Below are 20,933 nucleotides of genomic sequence, written 5' to 3' on the forward strand. Positions count from 1 at the left end.
TAACAGCCCGAGATTGCTACGAAATTGATTTTAAGCTAATAGTCAAAAGCACAATTCAACTGGACAAAAAGGAGGCAAATCTGCAACGGGTGAGAATTCCACCAAAAGAACAGGGATTGCTTTCAATAATTTAACCACTGGACGTATAGAATGAAATCCTCTACATCTGAACAATCATGCTAGATGTTTCGATCCATCTTAAATCACAAGTAAAGAATAGGAAAGGCAAATGACTGTAAGAAAGAGCATACTTACTTAGCACTGATGGAACAATCAAGCAAAGGGAAGGGAGGACTAAAACGAATAGATTGTCTGTCCTACATCAACAAATATAAAACCCCATTTGTTTCTACTTGATCTCCTAAAAGAGCAAATTTACGGTGCAAGTGGGGCTTTTCCATTACTCCCGACTCCTGCCTGAACATGTCCTACAAATCTACCATTTCTAATATTTCCCGTTTCTATTCATCCTAATATCCCATTGTTCATAACCATATTACTCAAAGAGAGGACCGGGACATCCATAGGGATACCAAGGTGCTTGTTTATAAAGCTATTGTCCTCCCAACTCTGCTATACGCCTGCGAGACGTGGACAATCTAAAGACGTCACATGCAACTCCTGGAACGATTCCATCAGCGCTGCCTCTGAAAAATCCTGCAAATCTCTTGGGGAGACAAGCAGACGAAGACCACCAGCATTGAAGCGATGGTCCTTCACCATCAACTCCGCTGGACTGACCATGTTGTCCAGAAGCCCGACCACCATCTCCTGAAGCAGTTGCTTTATTCCGAACTCAAGAATGGAAAACGGAATGTTGGAGGACAGGAAAAGAGATTTAAAGATGGTCTCAAAGCCAACCTTAAAAACACTGGCATAGACACCAAGAACTGGGAAGCTGTCACGTTGCCAGGGCTCTACCTTGTTTAGGTAGAGATGAATCAAAACTCCCAGTTTTAACAAACAGTTTAATTAAAACAGCACTTACTTGCTGGCTGTTTTTATAGTCCAAAATATAAAACACAAAGATAGCACACAGCTACAGAATAAACAAAAACAGATAGCAAAAATAACTCTGTAGTCAAAAGGGTCCAGTCCAATGGTCAAATGCCGAGAGTTCAATAAACAAAGGCCAGGGATCCAGAGTCTATACCGTTGTCAAAAGCCAGTCCAAAGGTTCAAGGTTCCAGGATTCCAAGATTACAGGAGAGAGGTCAGGATACTGAAAATCCAACAGACCTGGGGGGAAAAACCAGCAGCACCCACCACCAAAATGCAACAGATACTTTTCTCCCCAAAGATAAGTCTCAAAGTTAGCTCCTTAAACCCAGTAACACCCAGCTGCAACCCATCTCCTGCACACCTCCACCCTTAATTGCTTTCACCCATGAGCTACCACTTACAGATTAGAACTAATACATTAACCCTTCCATCACCAACCATCAACTGCAGAACATATGACAGAAGCTCTGGCCCTTGAGCGTTCCAGTTGGTCAACTGTGACCAACAGTGCTGCAGAATTTGAAGAGGCACGAATGGAGAGCAAAAGAGAGAAACGTGCCAAGAGGAAGGCGCATCAAGCCAACCCCAACTGGGACCGCCTTCCACTTGGAAACCAATGCCCTCACTGTGGGAGAAGATGCAGATCAAGAATAGGGCTCCACAGCCACCTATGGACCCACCGCCAGGATACTATGAGGGATCACGTAAGTAAGTACTTGAAGAGAGGTAATTTAAGGAACAGAGAACATGTTGGCATTGTTTCTTTAAAGCAATACCAAACTCTCCAACCATTCAACCATTCACTGCAGACTAATTCAACCGGATAAGTCAGCTATAGCAGAACACTTGATGAAACAACCTGGACACAGCATATTTTTTGAGAACACAGAAATGCTGAACCACCCTAGCAACCGCCATGTCAGACTATACAGAAAAGCCACTGAAACCCTCAAGCATGTCAACAAAAAGGAGGAAACTATGAAGATGAACAAAATCTGACTACAAGGATTTAAAAACTCTAAAATCAGGACAGTACATAAAGAACAAAACCCTGAAAACAGAGGAATTCCAGACATGAAAAAATCAGGGCCACCTAACACCTCCCAACAAAGGATTCCCCCAGGCAGGAATCTGCCAGGCCTAGAAGCTGCAAGGTTTTGCAATGCTAATCAAGGTGATTAATTGCAACATTTACGCTTGCCTCAAGCAGACAAGAGTTCTTTCTTCCACCCTGGAAGGGGAGAATGCTTCTGGAACATGATTACACAGCCCGGAAAACTCATAGCAACCCAGTGATTCCGGCCATGAAAGCCTTTGACAACACATGTCTTTTTAATTTATCCTCTTTGGATGACAACATTCAATCATCTTGATACACTTGCATTGATTTGCCATGACCTTCAGCTGCAATGGCTCTACATTAGCCTCTTCGCTATCTGATTTATAATCTCAAGAGATGCATGAAGCTAAATTACCTCTGCCTCATAGAGATATTGGTCTAGTTATCCAAACATCCTAAGATCTAGTTGAATCTGAATCAGATTCAGATTTCCAGAACATGGATGACAAGATCTGTCTGCAAAATACAATTGAGCTACTATGGAGAAGAATGTTAAGATTCTGATTTTCCCATCTGCTGAGTTAACTTTGTCTAAACGTCTTTGTGCTGTTGAACGCTGGGCCTATGCTAATGTCTGTTTACAGGACGTGCTTTCTGTATGCCCAAAGGGACGCCGGGGTGCCCCAGCTAAAGGGTCCCATAGGCTTCCCAACACTAAGTTCTGTAGAGGCTCAAACAAGGTTCAACAAAGTTCTTTATTAAGGCTTAAATTTTTGAACAAATGAATTAAATGCTATATAATCTTGAAAAACTGGTAGCTTTCTCGATCTGCTGACCCCTCCTTGGGCAATCTTTCTTTAACCTGCTGGCGTGAGGCCCCAACTCCCGGCTCCAAGCTGCATTATGGATAGCTTGAGTGGTCGCTTACCAGGCAATGGTTGCTGTAGATCTGCCAATCTGGCGTCCTTTAATTTCTCCACAAAGGCTGTAGGAACTATTACTTTTGCCCCAGCAAAGGCTGGCTGTATTCCTCCAGCAAAGGCTGTGGAACTGTAACTTTACTCCCCAGCAAAGCTGTAGAGGTTTTCCTTTTCTCCCAGCAAAAGCTGTGGAAGTGAAGCTTTTTACAGGTGGGACAGAGAAAGCCCACACGTCCTGCTGTAAGGCTCCAAACTGTGAGACTGAACTAAAAGTCCCCCTTTCCCTCCAAACCTGGGAAAAGGGGCGGATCTAAAGGCTCTAATGATGATTGATAGGTTATTGGCCCTATGACTGCAACCTGGGGAAAACTACCCAATTGCAAAATGCAAGGCCCAAATAGATTCATGTAAACTAACAGTGCAAGAAAAGGAATTCAAATCTTCTGGCACAACCGTGCCAGCACAGCCTTTCACACATTGTTTGCAGCAATTGAAGCAAGTCATGGAAAAATGGGGAATGTAAGAGGAGGAAAAAGAAAGAAGGATACTTAAAAAGGCATCTGAAACAATGAGATGGTGGATTATTTAGGAACTTCCTTCTCAAAATTGGTGGGCATGTGGCAAAACAGTTCCCAACTCTTCTAGGTAACAATATCTCAGGAGGGTCCTGGAGGCCATAATAAGAACCCTGGAGATTCAGATGTAAACACAACACATGTAGATGGTGGGTAGGATGATATCAATGAAATCAGAATGTTAGATTTAGATCCAAATAGGAAGAAGGTTCATTATCCTGAGTTCAATCAGCTTTGACCGTAGCCATTCCCCAAGGCTTCAAACGGGATGTTTTTCACCATATAGATCTCTAATATTCCTTAGAGGTCTCGCATCGAAATACTAAACAAGTCCAATCCTGTTACGTCTGGGTTTCGACACTTTACATATTCTAAGATTTTGAACCTAACAGAAATGGACAGAGAAAGATGGTTAAGAACCTGAATGAACTTACGCTTTTCTCTGCTGCAGAGAAAACTCCTTCCATATTTATAGCAGAATTCCGACAGAACAACAGACGGACTGGTACTTACAATCATTTTGAAATTACTGGAATCATCGTAGAGAAGTTGCAAGTTTAAAATTGATTTGTGTTGTTGATCAGGTTTTTTTCCCCCTGTCAAATATCTTTTGCTTTAAAAAAAACCCAAACTTACCCTCTCACATTAAAAGGCATTTTTTAATTTTCACGCACCCAGGAGTCTTTTCTTCTGTGTTGATTTTTCTCAATCTGTATTGACGGATCTCTCGCACCAATGTATAAAAAGCATCCTCCACTCTCTGCATTGTAAAACACAACTCCTTTAATGTTGGCTTTCGTTAACCAGGGAGTGAAGATGGAGCTCACAAAGACTCGGGAAAAATCTGAATTTAGCACAAAGAGAAGCACAAAGGGAAGGCATGCCTAGTCCCTCACACTTTAGACTAGATGCAGGACTCATCATCCAGTATTCTTTACTACTGGGCTATGGTTTTTATCCTTGCTTTAAGTATATAGTCCCTAGAGCCAATGCCAACTTCTTAAGGATCTGAACCAGATGCGCCCAACTTGGTGCCTTCAACTACAACTCCCATAATCTCTGATCATTGGCCATGCTGACCAGCACAGGTGGGACCTAGTAAAAAGGTAAGGCAAAGGTTTTCCCCTGACATTAAGTCCAGTCATGTCTGACTCTGGGGGGTGGTGCTCATCTCCATTTCTAAGCCAAAGGTGTCCGTAGACACCTCCAAGGTCATGTGGCCAGCATGACTGCATGGAGTGCTGTTACCTTCCCGCTGGAGCAATTCTTATTAATCTACTCACATTTTGATGTTTTCAAACTGCTAGGTTGGCAGAAGCTGGGGCTGACAGCGGAAGCTCACCTAGAGTCCATCAAATATTTGGGAGGCACCATTTGGGGCCAGGCAAATTTCAAACCTTGATCTTTTGGATGTTCTTAATTTTAACTTCTAAAATCCCAACATAGTTAATGGTAAGGGATTCTGGGAGTTGAAGTCCAGAATGCTGGAGCGGTTGCAATGCTTCAGAACTACTGGCCTCCATTGGTATAGTAATATATTTATTTATATTCAGTTTGCTTTTTTAGAACAGTGATTCCCAAGCATCGATCCTCTAGGCCAGTGGTTCTCAACCTGTGGGTCTCCAGATGTTTTGGCCTTCAACTTCCAGAAATCCTAACAGCTGGTAAACTGTCTGGGATTTCTGGAGTTGAAGGCCAAAACATCTGGGGACTCACAGGTTGAGAACCATTGCTCTAGATGGTTTTGGAACTTCGGCTCCTAGAAGCAATTCTGGGAGCTGAAGTCTTTCATCGTTTGGAGGATCAAATTTGGGAACCATTGTTTCAGAGAATGCTAGAATCCCAAACTCAAGGCATGAAGCCTGATCATGAAGTTGATATGAAGTAGTGGGAAAGCCTCCTTCTTAAAAGACTCTTTATCATGAAAACATTAGAATGAACCAGATTCTGCAACAATACTGCCTTCCCAATGTGCTGGCCTATTGATATTTGGAAATGTTGGGTGCTCCAGTCCAACACATCTGGACCATATCATGGTGGAAAATGCTGTCCAAGAATAAACACAAATTGGTTATCCAAGGCCTGCTGAGATCCTTTACCTTAACACTAGGACCAAAGCCAAACTGCTAGTCCCAACTAATTCAGGCCCAATGAATTGATAGCTAAATAATAAGACAACTCCCCCTGGTTCAGTAAGTTGACTATAGTTGGAGCTAGCAATGAGACTTGGGTTTATAACAGTGGTTTCCAACCTTTTGTCTTTCAGGTGTTTTGGACTTCAACTCCAAGAAATCCCAGCTGTTAGGAATTGTTAGAAATTGTGGGAACTGAAGTCCAAAACACCTGGAGGATCAAAGCTTGGGAACCACTGGTCTATATGAAAACAGAACATGGTCTACAAAAGACCCTGATCTCCTTCTGGCTAATTTTTGGGGAGAGGGAAGAGATTAGTACAAACTATCTTGTGAAGAATCTTGGGGACCTCAATAAAGCATTTGTAAGTCACTGAACTAAAAAATATTCAGATCCACATTTAATAAACATAATGCCAGATATTTTCCCCATCTCTTGCCTTGGTAGAAACTCTCTTTGAGTGAATGACTTTGATCAATACCTGGAAATATCTCCTTCAACAGCCCTCATTGAAAACAAAACAGGAGGGAGGGGGACTCCATCACAAGGGAACCCTTAATGGGGATTCCCACAAGAGCATCCCTTTCTGGAAATCTGGATCTGCTGAATTCATCCCAATCACCAGGAACAGAAGCTGTGATTTTGTTTCAGCAATGTGAATAGAGAGAAAGAGAGAGTCCGTCACCAACATCACGGCCACCAAAGCTGAAGAACTATTGGAAAGAGGACCTTCACCACAAGAAGAAGAAGGAAAGGAGGGTTTGGGTGAAAGACGTTTAAAGAATGCACTTGTTGAAAATGCTGAAATGATGCACCTCACTGTAGAAATTATTCCAAACTAACTTAAGAAATAGTCAATAAGTTAGTATTTGAGCTCTATCTGGCATAGCCAACTGTTGGAAATGCTGATAGTTGTGCCTCAACTTCTGGAGGGCTCCATGATCCCACTTTGGTTTTGGAAAAAACATTACCAGTTTTTGTATTGAATTCCTTTTGCCACTATCTTGCCCAGTCATGCGCCTGATACAACCTCATCAGTTTTATGTCCAAAGTACAGAATGGCTAAAGCGGTTCTTAATATTTTGTTTTCATATCCAGCTTTTGATATGAACGCAGAAGAATACTTCTCTAACTTATCAACTTTCACTCTTGTTGTCCTACTTCCATCTTAAAAGCAACCAAAAAGCTCTACTGGATGAAACTAAAGAAGTCCAACACTGTATCCCATCAGATACATCTGGAATAACTTCTAAAAATTGATTTGTTAGCCCTCCTCTCACAAAAACTTTTATCTACGATTCCATCTGTTATTTCAGTCATGAAATATTTAATGAAGGACCAGGTTGTGGCGCAGCTGGTTGGGAATCAGATGCATTAAAATCACTACTGACCAAAAGATCATGAGTTCCAAGTCAACTCAGGTCAGTGGAAGCTCCTGACTATTTGTCTAGTTTGCTGTTGACCTTTGCAGCCCAAAAGACAGTTGCATCTGTCAAGTAGGAAATTTAGGTACCGCTTATGTGGGGAGGCTAATTTAACTAATTTACAATGCCATAAAACTCTCCAGAAGCGTGCAAAAGAATGAGGAAGTACTCCATCGGTGTCACAAGTGGATGGTGAAGCAACAGCTCCTCCGGTGGCCAGAATTCAAAAAGCATACCCTCATGAAGCTGGAAAGTTAAATAACCTCTGTGTGTCTGTCTATACTGTACATGTTGTGTGTCTATGGCACTGATTGTTTGCCATGTATATGTGGATTGTGATTTGCCCTGAGGGGTGAGAAGGGCAGAATATAAATACTGTAAATAGTACATAAATAAATTTCTAAGATTCATTATTTTAGACACTAAATGCCAACATTATTTTTCATTCACTTTGTTTTGATTCTCACCATTTTGAGCCTTTTCTGACCTACGTTCCGTTCCTAATTGATGTAAATAGTTTTCAATAATCTAATTAATGTAGTTAGGTAAGAATGAATGTTATAACCTCCCCCTCAGTGTTTTAATGGAACCAGATTAATTTGCATTACCAATTTATCTATCAGCACTAACAAGTTCTGTGTAGGCACCCTACAATGCCACGGCAGCCTCCCACTTGTGTTCTCCAAGGTATTATCTCTGATACCAGAGGCAATATATGACTAATCACTGATATTGATCGCTTCTTTTGAAGTTCAGCTCTTTTACTTCAAATCCTGCCCTTGGCAAACATCATTAAAAACGAAAATATAGCCTTGTAAAAAAGGGGGTGATATGAAAGTCCTTATCCTACATGATAGGACACAGATTTCACAACAGAAAAGTCTCATGTTCACCTCCAGAAATCTCAGTTCAACTGATGTTTTGTTTTGTTCTTCATTCCAGAGAATGACTGTTACTTAGAACAGGGAATATTGGGCTAAAGCAGCAGAGGGAAGGTCTGTGTCCCCCCTAAATGATAGTCTCCAGCTCTCATCAGACATAGTTGGCATAGTCATTGATCAATTACTTTTAATATCATGATTTCTAGGGAACCACAAAATGCCCATCTGTGGCTAAAATATCAGAATGAATAACCAGTGGGACAAAAATGGTGAACTTTTTTCATAAAACCATAGAGTTGCAAGTGGTCCCATAGGTCATCAAGGCCAACAGCAGGGAATCCAGATAGAGTATTCCTAGAGCAGTGCTTCTCAAACATGTGTAAGTGTGTAGTGGTATGTAGTTTTCCTTAACTCTAAATCAGTGTTTCTCAAACTTCCTAATGCTGTGACCCCTTAATACAGCTCTTCATGTTGTGGTGACCCCCAACCATAACGTTATTTTCATTGCGACTTCATAACTGTAATTTTGCTACTGTTATGTAAATATCTGATACGCAGGATGTATTTTCATTCACTGGACCAAATTCAGCACACATTCCTGATATGCCCGGATTTGAATACTCGTGGGGTTGGGGGGGTTGATTTTGTAATTTGGGAGTTGTAGTTGTGGGATTTATAGTTCACCTACAATCAAAGAGCATTCTGAACTCCATCAAGGATGGAATTGAACCAAACTTGAAACAAAGAACTCCTATAACCAACAGAAAATACTGGAAGGGTTTGGTGGGCATTGGGATTGAGTTTTGAAGTTGTAGTTCACCTACATCCAGAGAGCACTCTGAACACAAATAATGATAGATCTGGACCAACCCAACACGGATACTCAATATGTCCAAATATGACCATTGGTGGAATTTGGGGAAAATAGACCTTGACATTTGGGAATTGTAATTGCTGGGATTTATAGTTCACCTACAATCAAAGAGCATTCTGAACCCCACCATGAATAGAATTGGGCCAAACTTCCTACATAGACCCCCATGACCAGCAGAAAATGTGTTTTCTGGTGGTCTTTGGCAACCCTTTGGACACCCCCTCACGACCCTCCCAGGGGTCCTGACCCCCAGATTGAGAAATGCTGCTCTAGAGGGTATGTATCTAGACTCTTTTTGGAGATATTCAGTAGAAAAGACTTCACTATCTCCTTAGGTAGTTGGTTGCATTGTTAAACTGCTTCTGACACCAGGAAGTTTTTTCTGATGCTCAGTCAAAACATTTTTTCTAAGTTAAAATCATTAAACCCGGTCCTACTCTCTGGTGTACAGATAACAGTCATTATACTCCTCATTCTTCTCTTGACCAAGCTGAACACATCTGTAGAGATGTGTTTGTTATAAAGTGTTATTTATAATGTGTTTGAATCTGTATTTATGTATTACATTGGTTGCCAGGGCCTAGCTGTGAGAGATAGGTTGCCATGGTGACAAGGCAAGAAGAGGAGGTGGGCGGAGCTTAAGGAGAAAAAGGTTTGAAAGTGGCAGTTAAGCTTTAGTCAGGAGGAAGAGACCCTGAGAAGAGGAGCAGAGCCAGTTAAGGGCTCTGGGGAAATAGCAGAGTCGGGAAAGGACTCTGGGAAAGTAGTTTAGTCAGGAGGAAGAGACCCTGAGAAGAGGGCAGAGTCAGTTAGGGCTCTGTGGTGGGAAGCTTTATAGATTCAGTTAGTTTTAGTGATTGTGAATATTTCTTCAGCAAGGTAGCTGAAGGGAAACCTCATTAGATTGCTTGAGTTAAAAAGAATCTAACAGAGGGGGTTTTAGGATCGCCAGTAGTGGAAGACTGGGGATCAGTGGTTTGATCCGGTATAGGACAAACAGTGTGAATATTCACAATTAGGAACACTGAAATAATAAAGCACTTCACTGAAGAAGGAGTTTATAAGAATTGTAACATCAGAAGCTTGAATGTATCTCGACCAAGCCATATTGTAACCAACAAGCATGTGCCAAGTTCAACATCTCAATATTGCAACAATTACGCTCTGTTAATAATAAACTTGTTCTCTTTGTTATTTTAAACCTGCCTCCTCCATTGATTTTATGTTCGGTGCATTCCACTCTACCAAAGTTACCTCACAACGCAAATAGGGATAAATAGAGACTTTAAGACCAGCGTCTCTAAACTTATTGGTGGCAGTTTAATTTAATAGCAGTCTAGGAACTTCTTTACATTTTATTGGTGGCATTGATACGTCTTTACATTTTTGGTAATCCCATTCGGTGGGATAAAGACTTCCTCACATATTTTTGGCGGCAAGCGGTGGGATTAACGCCTCCTCACAACATCCAACTACATCAATGTCCTCATAGCGTTTGTTCTCCATATCCCTTATCCTTGTTGTTCTTCTCTGAACCTGCTCCAAGATGTTAAAAGTCCTTCATAAAATGAGGTGCTCAAAACTGACTGTCTACTCCAGTAGTTCTCAACCTGTGGGTTCTCAGTAGTTCTCAACCTGTGGATACTTGTATTTTTGAAGCATCTACTTGCACTTGCATACCTTTTGGCGAAACTGAATTACACCTCAATCACTTCAACCTGGTGAGGTGTTTCTGTCTTGGGCCATTTGGTTTAGCATGTGCTCACCAGGCACTGATCCTTTTATCTGCGGTCGTAGTTATCTACTTCACTTTTGGAGATTATATGTCTTAATTTTGTAGGACTCATGTTACCATAATCCCCCAGCCAGCATAGGAGAACTGGATTGTGGAAAGAGTAGTCCAGAAAAACCCAATGGGAAGCAAAACTGGAACTTAAGGTGGTATCAAATTACATTCATTTTAGGGCAGTGGTTCTCAACCTGCAGGTCCCAGATGTTTTGGCCTTCAACTCCCAGAAATCCTAATAGCTAGTAAACAAGTTGAGAACCACTGCTCTACTTTGTCTTACTGACTTCCTTTGGATCAGTCAAAGCTAGGTTTTTGATGTAGAATAGTAGTAACAGCAGGGAGAATGAATATATATATATATATATATATATATATATATATATATCTCCTAAAAAACGTGCTTGTCTATTTCATTACCGTTGTGTTTCGATATCCCCCCCCCCTTTCCTTTTCCTGTTGCTGTAATCTACAATTTTCACCACATGGGGGCTCTTCTAGACAAGCTTCTTACCATGACCAGACCTATATCCTCCTCACTGTAAAATACACAGGCTGGAACTGTATTTTAATCATGTTGTGTGCTTTTCCTCTCCCAAAAATATTTAGGACTGCCTGCTTTAGGTTGATCTATCTTTACACTTTAGGTTTCCCATTCCTGTGCTAAATAATCCAATTCATGCATTATGCATCTATTTTTATTCAAGATATGCAAGAAAAAACATGTAGACCTATCTTCCAGTACTTTTTCTCATGTACAAAGTGCTAGGTCTGAAAGAGAAGCTCCTTCTTCTGTGAAGGCTCTCAAAACAAGAAAGAATTCTGATTTGTTTTTGTTTTTTTACAGTACCGAATGGAGAACCTCTAAATGGGAACATATCTTTTTCCAACTTGACCTTTTCCACATAAGGAAAGCCGTGATGGAAGAAGAAAAGGTAGGTGACTCCTTCTTTGAATGTGGATTCAAAAGGATTGTTGCCTAAAGAAAACTGGCATGGCTGCTATCTTAAGGGGAAAAGAAAGTTATGGGCCACATGTGGCCCTTGGAGCTCCACCACCCAATCCACCAGACCCTCCAATACTTCTAATTTGTGCTATTCCCAGGCAACGTTTGCTCCCAAACTACACTAGAAGCTCCAAAATGCAACATTACATCCTATGATAATTTCAAGAGGTTGTTATAGTTGAGCTCTCTATGGGAGTAGTGCAGTCTATGGGGAAATGCAAAGTAAAATCTGAAGTTGAGAGATGAAACACTTGGTTTAGCTCTTTTTAAAAGCCTGAAGGAAATGAAACATCAAAACAGCGCAAAGGGAGGCAAGGGGATGGGTAGGGGTGGAAATCACGTGCTCCGAGGCGAGCAAAGTGAGATGATTCAAATATGGGGGTGAAATCAAATTATGATCGCACAGAAAGCAGGACATTAAATCAAATCCCACCACACTGATGGAGAAAACTGAAAATACGCATAGGAGTTGAAGCACCACAATCATGTGAAATATATTCAGGGCTGTTTTGTACACTGCCAATAAACTGAAAATTCTGGATGGTGGAAAATGAAAAAGTAAATGTGTAAAAGTTTTAACCTGTCATCCTGATGGATGATGATAATGATGATAATGCTTTATTTATGTAATTATTGTCCTTCCATCCTGGTCTGGTAAAGGGAGGAGCCTGGGGTCTTCATGAATGCCATGGGATCTGAAACTGTGTATACAGTAATTGGAGGCCTAAAATAAATAGGAACCTCACCTATCCCTTGATAACAGGGATTCCCAATCTTTTTTTGACCAGGGACTATTTAACCAGGGACCACTCTCCAACATTAGAACCAAAACAGTTACTAATCGGTTTTTGGTCAACTTTAGATTTGGTTTGGTTATTTGGGGTGCTGATTCAGAAATTTGCATTGGATAGACCCCATCAGCTCTAGTTTCTGATACAGAACACATGCCATCCAGTAGTCGCCATTTGCTCCCCCACAGAAAACCATATTTAAAAATCTAGAGCTGATGTGGTAGTAATAATCTTTCATGGGTAGTCAGCCTATAAGCGGAGTCCCCGGTGATGCAGTGGGTTAAACCCCTGTGACGGCAGGACTGAAAACCGACAGGTCGCAGGTTCGAATCCGGGGAGAGACGGATGAGCTCTCTCTATCAGCTCCAGCTCTTCATGCGGGGACATGAGAGAAGCCTCCCACAAGGATGATAAAACATCAAATCATCCGGGCGTCCCTGGGCAACGTCCTTGCAGACGGCCAATTCTCTCATACCAGAAGCGACTTACAGTTTCTCAGGTCGCTCCTGACATGACCCCCCCCCCCCCAAAAAAAAAAAGCCTATAAGAGGGTTCACAAAACCATATTTAATAGGCCTCGGTACTATAAGAAGGTTTCACAAGACAACAGTGTAGTAATGGTGAGGCCACAGGATATATTTTAGTTCTTGCAGATCACTGATGGTTCACAGACCACAGGTTGGAAACCACTGCTCTATAACACAGAAAACCATATCAGAAAACCATATCTAATAATCAAGAGCTGATGTGGTCTATCCAATGCGATTTTTTGAATCAGCACCCCAAATAACCCCAGGAACAGGTCTAAAAATGAAGACACCCCTTTTATGGGTAGTCAGCCCCTCCCCTCCCAATATCCCCATTGCCTTGGTCTATAAGAGACCAGTCGCTCTCGTTGCAACAGTGTCGTAATAGTGAGGTTGTAGACCATATTTTAGTTCTTGTGGACCACTGGTGGTCCATGGACCACAGGTTGGGAACCTCTGTTCTAGAACAATATCCCTTTGCCACCTGACACTAAATTGAATGGGTACATAAGAAAAAAAGGGCAGGACTTAACACACCAAAGCTCAAAAACAGAATTCTTTCCCCATAATAACCAAAGAGTTGTTCATAATCTGTTAGCAGAACATGACCTTCTCTCATGTTCATGTTGTATGCCATAGCAACTAATAAAGAGAAGCGTATTGAGTCTAAACCTTGAGGTAATGATTTTCCAATTTTCTATTAAATAGCACTAATGTTTTAATATCCATAAATGTGTTTAGCTCCTCCCTCACAGATATACCTTTTTCATTGCGATCTCATCCAGAGTTTTATCATTTTATGTCGTGCATTTGGCCTGCTTACCATGTCTGATTTTCCATTATGTTATTTTGCACTGTTTATTTTACCTGAAGTTTTTATTTATTTTATTGTGATGTTATTTTTGTTGTTTTGTATTTTATTTTGCTGTAATGTAATCGCCAGGTTTGGCCTCATGTAAGCCGCTCCGAGTCCCCTTTGGGGAGATGGTGGCGGGGTATAAATAAAGATGGTGATGATGATGATGATGATGATGATAATTATTATTATTATTATTATTATTATTATTATTATTTTAACTTAAAGCTGCCCAAGTAGGCAGCCATGACTACAGTTTAGCCATACACTGTCCTTCATTCAATTCATCTTGAATCTCCCATTATTTAGCTAAATGAGTTCTTTGCATGCATAGTTTCTGAGCACAGATCTAGACATCTCCTTTTCTGGATCAGATGCATGCAATTGCAGGAACAATGCTCACAAGTCCCAAACTGGAGGACTAGATACTCCAGATGGCTCTATATTTCCATTTTTCTCTTCAGAGATCAAACTTTCTCTCCATGCAGTGTGTACACAGCCTTGGACACATTCCCAATACACCACAGTTGATTTTTAAAAAATCAATTTACAAAGGAATAAAAAGAAGAGAAATGAAAGAGGTTTCTACAACAAGGTCAAGCAATCACAATCCAGGAAACAAAAAATGATTTGAAACAGTTCCAAATCCATCCTCACGACTGTTCTCTTTCACCCATGTCCGTATTTACTTTCATGGCTTATGAATAGCTGACGTTAAGTGATCCCGCACCACCAAATTTGCAATAGCTGGTAATAATAGGCATGTTGCTTGCTCAGTTACATTGCTAATCCAAAAGCCAAGCCCAACCTTTACTCTTCCATACCCTCCATTCACTGTGCAGCTGGAGATAAAACATTCAGATAATTCTTGCTGTTATGACAATTCCTAAAAATAACTCTGACAACACTGTGGATGTGAAATTCTGCCACTTGGAACACTGAGATGTTTGTTTGAATCAGGACCAAAAATTATTTCAGCAGTTTGGGAAAAGAAACAGAGAAATGTTCCCAAATGTGCTCTCTGAATCTTACATATTTCTGATTTTTTTTCAGACAACAGAAGGCAGTCCAAAAGCACTATTTGGCATTTGCTGATAAAGAACGGATGGCTGTGGAGATAGACTGTGTGCAGACTCAGCCCTTCATTCTACATTTAGGACTAGGTGTGTGAAACTAAGGTGGTTGTTGGGTTTCACCCTCAACTGCACAAGTCTCCAGTCCTCAATGAGTAGCTAGACTTAGCGACAGGATTAGAGTGAGGGATTCCTTCCCCAAATTCCTATCCATGCACATCCCAAATTCCATCTTCTTCCTTCCCTTTGAAGATGTAGCAATGTAATCTCTATGAGGGATGAGGTAACTTCCTCTTTAGAGGTATTTTGATTGCCCTGGGTTTGGCCATGTGGTTCCCCTCTCCATTTTGGCCTTTCTCTCTCTGCTTTTGTCTTCCTTCCATGTAGCTACGTTTTGCCTTTCTCCAGGCAAAATGTAGCTGCATGGATACTTATGTTATTTTTATTATTTTACCTTCCTTAGAAGCTAGTTAGCTCCAAAACCTTTTTCTATCTAGAATGGATTCTCTTTTACTTCAATAAATATATGTTTGGAACCTAAAGTTGTGTCTCCTGCAATCCTGATCCATCCTGTTGAATGGAAGCTTATCCTAGCTTACTACACGTAAGTTTCTGCTGGTTAGGAACTGTGATTCTGGCACTCTGCTACATTTTTTGTGGAATCACTCCAAGTGAGGGTTATTTTTGAGCTTAACAGCTCTGACTCCCAACAGTGGTAAAATCCCCACCATTTCCCATTAGATATTAGTGTGAACTCACACCCAGGGCACTTAGAAATTGCATTTTAGGAGGTGCAGGACACCACTGAATGCTGATACTAGAGTAGACAAAGCCTGGCTTTCCAAGTATCGTTGGACTGCCATAGCTAGCAAACCCAATGGCAAAGAATGCTGTGAGTTGCAGTCCAACAGCACCTGGAGGGCTGCATTTTGCCTACTTTTGACTTAGATAGCTTGGGCTGTAAGGAAATGCATCTTAAAGTACAGCAGATCTGAGGAAAAGCAATTATCTACATAATCTATTTCAGAATTTGAAAATGATACTTTTCGTGACTAAGATATCAGAATATCAAGCGAAGACAGATTCAGTTAGGATCCAAAAATGTAACTTTCTCAAGCTATGATACAAAAATGTAACTTTTCTGAGCCCTACCAAACGGTGGACTAAAATGTGGTGGCTGTAGATATGTAACTACTTCACCTTTTGAAAAATACTGAATGGTGCAAGGTTAAGGAGAGGTCCAAACCAGGCCTCTTTCCTCCTAGTACAGTGGTTCTCAACCTGTGGGTCCCCAGATGTTTTTGGCCTTCAACTCCCAGAAATCCTAACAGCTGGTAAACTGGCTAGGATTTCTGGGAGTTGTAGGCCAAAAACATCTGGGGACCCTAGGTTGAGAATCACTATCCTAGTAGGTTGTCTTCTACAGGTGTCCTCCTAAACCAGTGGTTCTCGACCTGTGGGTCCCCAGATGTTTTGGCCTTCAACTCCCAGAAATCCAAACAGCTGGTAAACTGGCTGAGATTTATGAGAGTTGAAGGCCAAAACACCTGCGGACCCACAGGTTGAGAACCACTGTCCTAAACCTACATGGCAACTAAAATGGGAACGATGACCATGCAAGTGAACCTCTCCTCCAAATGATCCCCAAGCACCTAAAATCACACCTTTATACACTGGTAAGGAAGGTCAAAGAAGGGTCTATAGCAGTGGTACCCAACCTGTGGATCCCCAGATGTTTTGGCCTTCAACTCCCAGAAATCCTAGCAGCTGGTAAACTGGCTGGGATTTCTGGGAGTTGTAGGCCAAAACACCTGGGGACCCACAGGTTGAAAACCACTGGTCTATAGTCTTGTTTGGCTAGGGCAGAGCTCTAATAAGCTCTCATAACCTCCTGAATCTATATCTGGACTTGATATTCTGATATCTTAGTCACCAAAAGTATCATTTCCAAATTCTGAAATAGATGATGTAGAGTAGGGGTCCTCAAACTAAGGCCCGGGGGCCGGATACAGCCCTCCAAGGTCATTTACCCGGCCCTCTCTCAGGGTCAACCCAAGTCTGAAACGATTTGAAAGCACACAACAACAACAATCCTATCTCATCAGCCAAAAGTAGGCCCCCACTTCCCATTGAAATACTAATAAATTTATATTTGTTAAAATTGTTCTTCATTTTAATTATTGTATTGTTTTTAAGTGTTTTTGCACTACAAATAAGACATGTGCAGTGGGTTTGAAACGTTTGAGGACCCTTGATGTAGATCATTGTGTTTTGGCCCCAGATTTTCAACTTCTTTGAAAACTCTTTGGGAGTGGGAAACACATGGCACCCAGAACATTATTCTCCAGTGTTAACCTTATATATGTTCAACTGCCTAAAGGGGATCTAGGAAAAGTGGAAAGTGGAGGGGGGGATCATTCCCTTCCCTTTTGCTGTGGATTTAAATACACACTGGTTACCTCAGATGTACTAACTAGTTCTTAAGAGTCACATAAATCTCTAAACACTTGCCTCTAACCACTCTGAAGCCATATCTCAGCTACTTCACTCAGAAAATAGCTTTTCTCATTGATTTCTAGCTATTGTTCCTTGAAACCCTGCAAACAGCAAGGCTTTTCAGCAGGAAATGTTGTTCTCCACCTCAAGTGGAATGATGATTCATTTTCATTCCCAGCCTGAAACATTCAAGTAGACCAGAGTTCAGACCCTCCAAGGTTACCTGTCTCGTTTTTGCCGAGGTTTCGATGAAAGGGATTCCGTAACTCCTTGCTAAGTCCTGAGCTTGTTTTGTATCTACAGTCCTGGAAGGCAAGTCACATTTGTTTCCTACTAGCACCATAGGGACGTCTTCCGAATCTTTCACTCTTTTTATCTGTTCCCTGGAAAAGAGACAAGAAACAAGAAACACGTTTTAGGAGTGGAAGAAATCCAGTTCTATTCACTCCCAGTTATAAAAAGATCTCAGATGCATGAAACACCTTCAATATGTAATCTCCCCAAAAGCAGAGTCTCTCAAAACAATTTAGCCATAACATAGCATTATCACGGGGTGCCTGCGCCCTACACCACTAGAGAAATTACACTGCTTAGCCGGTATTGCACCACCTGACATCCGCCGGGAAGTAGCAGCCAATAGTGAAAGGACCAAGGCAGAGACATCTCCAGCTCATCCCCTGTTTGGGTATCAGCCAGCACGTCAACGACTTAAATCTAGAAATAGTTTTCTAAGATCTACGGAGACACTTGCTGGAACACCTCAGCAAGCGAGAGTCCAAAAGTGGCAGGCTCAAACCCAGAACCTCAACCAATGGCTGATACCAAATGAGAGACTCCCCCCTGGGCACACAGAGGACTGGGCGACTTGGAAGGCGCTGAACAGACTGCGCTCTGGCACCACAAGATGCAGAGCCAACCTCAAGAAATGGGGCTACAAAGTGGAATCCACAACATGCGAGTGTGGAGAGGAGCAAACCACTGACCACCTGCTGCAATGCAACGTGAGCCCTGCCACATGCACAATGGAGGACCTCCTTGCGGCAACACCAGAAGCACTCCAAGTGCCCAGATACTGGGCAAAGGACATTTAATCAAGTACCCAACTCACAAATTTTGTATTTTGTCTGTTTGTTTGCTTTATTCTGTTAGAAATGTAATATAATTGACTGGTTGCCCTGACACGACAAATAAATAAGCCATAACATCGCTTGGAATCTTTTAGAGAACAAACAAAGTAGATTAAACTAATTTAACCAGCACTCCATAAATGAGATTGCAACTCCTAGTCATTCCAGTCAGTACAGCAAAGTTTTGTAGTCTCATATGTAAAATCTAGGCTGAGGAAAGATGAGCTTTGTTGTTGTTCATTCGTTCAGTCGTTTCCGACTCTTCGTGACTTCATGGACCAGTCCACGCCAGAGCTCCCTGTCGGTCGTCACCACCCCCAGCTCCTTCAAGGTCAATCCAGTCACTTCAAGGATGCCATCCATCTATCTTGCCCTTGGTCGGCCCCTCTTCCTTTTTCCTTCCATTTTCCCCAGCATAATTGTCTTCTCTAAGCTTTCCTTTCTTCTCATGATGTGGCCAAAGTACTTCATCTTGGCCTCTACTATCCTTCCCTCCAATGAGCAGTCGGGCTTTATTTCTTGAAGTATGGACTGGTTGGATCTTCTCGCTGTCCAAGGCACTCTCAGAACTTTCCTCCAACACCACAGTTCAAAAGCATCCCTCTTCCCTGTGACTTTCTCTCACATATTTATACATGGCTATCATATCTCCTCTCAGCCTTCTCTTCTTCAGGCTAAACATGCCCAGCTCCTTAAGCTGCTCCTCAGACCCTTGATCAGACCCTGAGGGGATATTGTTCCAGAACCATGTCTCCAAGCCATTCTTCTATCTCGGTGCACAAATCCCCAAATGTCTCAACTCTCATGGGTATGTATGTACTGAAGAATTATATTGCATGACTTCAACCTCTCTACTTTATTGAAACAGAAAGGATTTCATCAGCAACTCCACAGGATGTGCATGGAAACTTCTAAGCCAGGCAGCTCCCTTCCACAAAACCAGAGAAGATTATTCATTCACCAGAGCTAATAAGCATCACTTCAGGTCAGGCAGAAAGGCTACAACACTTTGGTTTTTTGGCACAGTAAGATTGCACACCCATCTCACACATCCACCAGCTGAAGGTAGCCAAACGGCAATCTTTTGGAGCAAAAGCTGGATGATTGGATGGCAACGTGAACTGGGGATAGTTAGAATGCTACAATCACATTGCCTTCCCATTGCTGCTTTGTATGGCTTTGAGCGGCATGTGCATCCTGTGACCTAACGATTTGGGAGCACAGATAAAAATAACTCAAAGGCTGCTTTTGACGGAACAATTAAGGAAGGGCCTGCTGTTGTCACATGCCCAGCCTTTTACAGGGTTCGGTGACTTCTGTGTGACACAAATCGCAACCACTGTCAGTTTCTAGTCTCAAAACGATCCTAATTAATTTGTATTTTAGGCAGTTAGGGGGTTGGAATGGAAGGTTAGAAAGAGTCTTCTGAGACGTATGAAACCACGAGGTAGTAAAAATAAAAAACAATAATTTGGGTCTGCACCACTTTAGGCTGCAAAAACAGAGGGACTGTATGGAGGAGCATTCTGAATGCCATAATTCTGTTTCTGTCTAGCAAACAGATACATCAGCACACATTTCCTTCTAGAGCGCTAGATTGCTATATGCAGAACTACAAATCCCAGCAACCACAACTCCAAAATGTCAAGGTCTATTTTCCCCAAACTCCACCAGTGTTCACATTTGGGCAGATTGAGTACTCGTGCCAAGTTTGGTCCAGATCTATCATTGTTTCAGTCCATGGTGCTCTCAGCATGTAGAAGAACTACAACTCCAAAACTCAAGTTCAATACCTACCAATGGTCAGGGGAGATCTGTGTACCAAGTTTGGTTCAATTCCATTGTTGGTGGAGTTCAGGATGCTCTTTGATTGTAGGTGAACTATAAATCCCAGCAACCACAACTCCCAAATGTCAGGGTCTATTTCCCCAACACCCCCCCCCCCCCCCCCAGTGTTCACATTTGGGCATATTGAGTATTTCTGCCAAGTTTGGTCCAGATCTAACACTGTTTCAGTCCACAGTGCTCTCTGCATGTAGGTGAACTACAACTCCAAAACTCAAGGTCAATGCCCACCAATGGTCAGGGGAGTTCTGTGCACCAAGTTTGGTTCAATTCCATCATTGGTGGAGTTCAGGATGCTCTTTGATTGTAGGTGAACTATAAATCCCAGCAACCACAACTCCCAAATGTCAGGGTCTATTCCCCCCCCCCCCCCCAAGTGTTCACATTTGGGCATATTGAGTATCTATGCCAAGTTTGGTCCAGATCTATCATTGTTTCAGGTTTCAGTCCACAGTGCTCTCTGCATGTAGGTGAACTACAACTCCAAAACTCAAAGTCAATGCCCACCAATGGTCAAGGGAGTTATGCACTATTTTAAGTCTTTATAAACTTAAAAT

The 20,933-nt window shown here is 41.8% G+C and overlaps 1 protein-coding gene across 5 annotated transcripts in view; it reads right to left on the reverse strand.

The window, feature by feature from the left end:
* The window catches only part of KRAS (KRAS proto-oncogene, GTPase), a 64,724-nt gene that overhangs the window by 6,179 nt on the left and 37,612 nt on the right, over positions 1 to 20,933 (reverse strand). For 2 of the 5 annotated variants that reach the window (XM_060776525.2, XM_060776527.2), the window contains exons 4-5: positions 17,628 to 17,787; positions 4,194 to 4,317 (exon numbers count right to left, since the gene is read on the reverse strand). In XM_060776525.2, coding sequence (XP_060632508.1) covers positions 4,198 to 4,317; positions 17,628 to 17,787 — 280 coding nt within the window. In that variant the 3' untranslated portion in view covers positions 4,194 to 4,197. Of the gene's footprint in view, positions 1 to 3,669; positions 3,671 to 4,193; positions 4,318 to 17,627; positions 17,788 to 20,933 lie in introns of all 5 variants that reach the window. The other 3 variants (XM_060776529.2, XM_067469312.1, XM_060776526.2) reach the window with 3 other exon arrangements.

Source organism: Anolis sagrei, chromosome 5 (assembly GCF_037176765.1).
Source record: "Anolis sagrei isolate rAnoSag1 chromosome 5, rAnoSag1.mat, whole genome shotgun sequence".
In the NCBI taxonomy this organism is placed as follows: Eukaryota; Metazoa; Chordata; class Lepidosauria; order Squamata; family Dactyloidae; genus Anolis; species Anolis sagrei.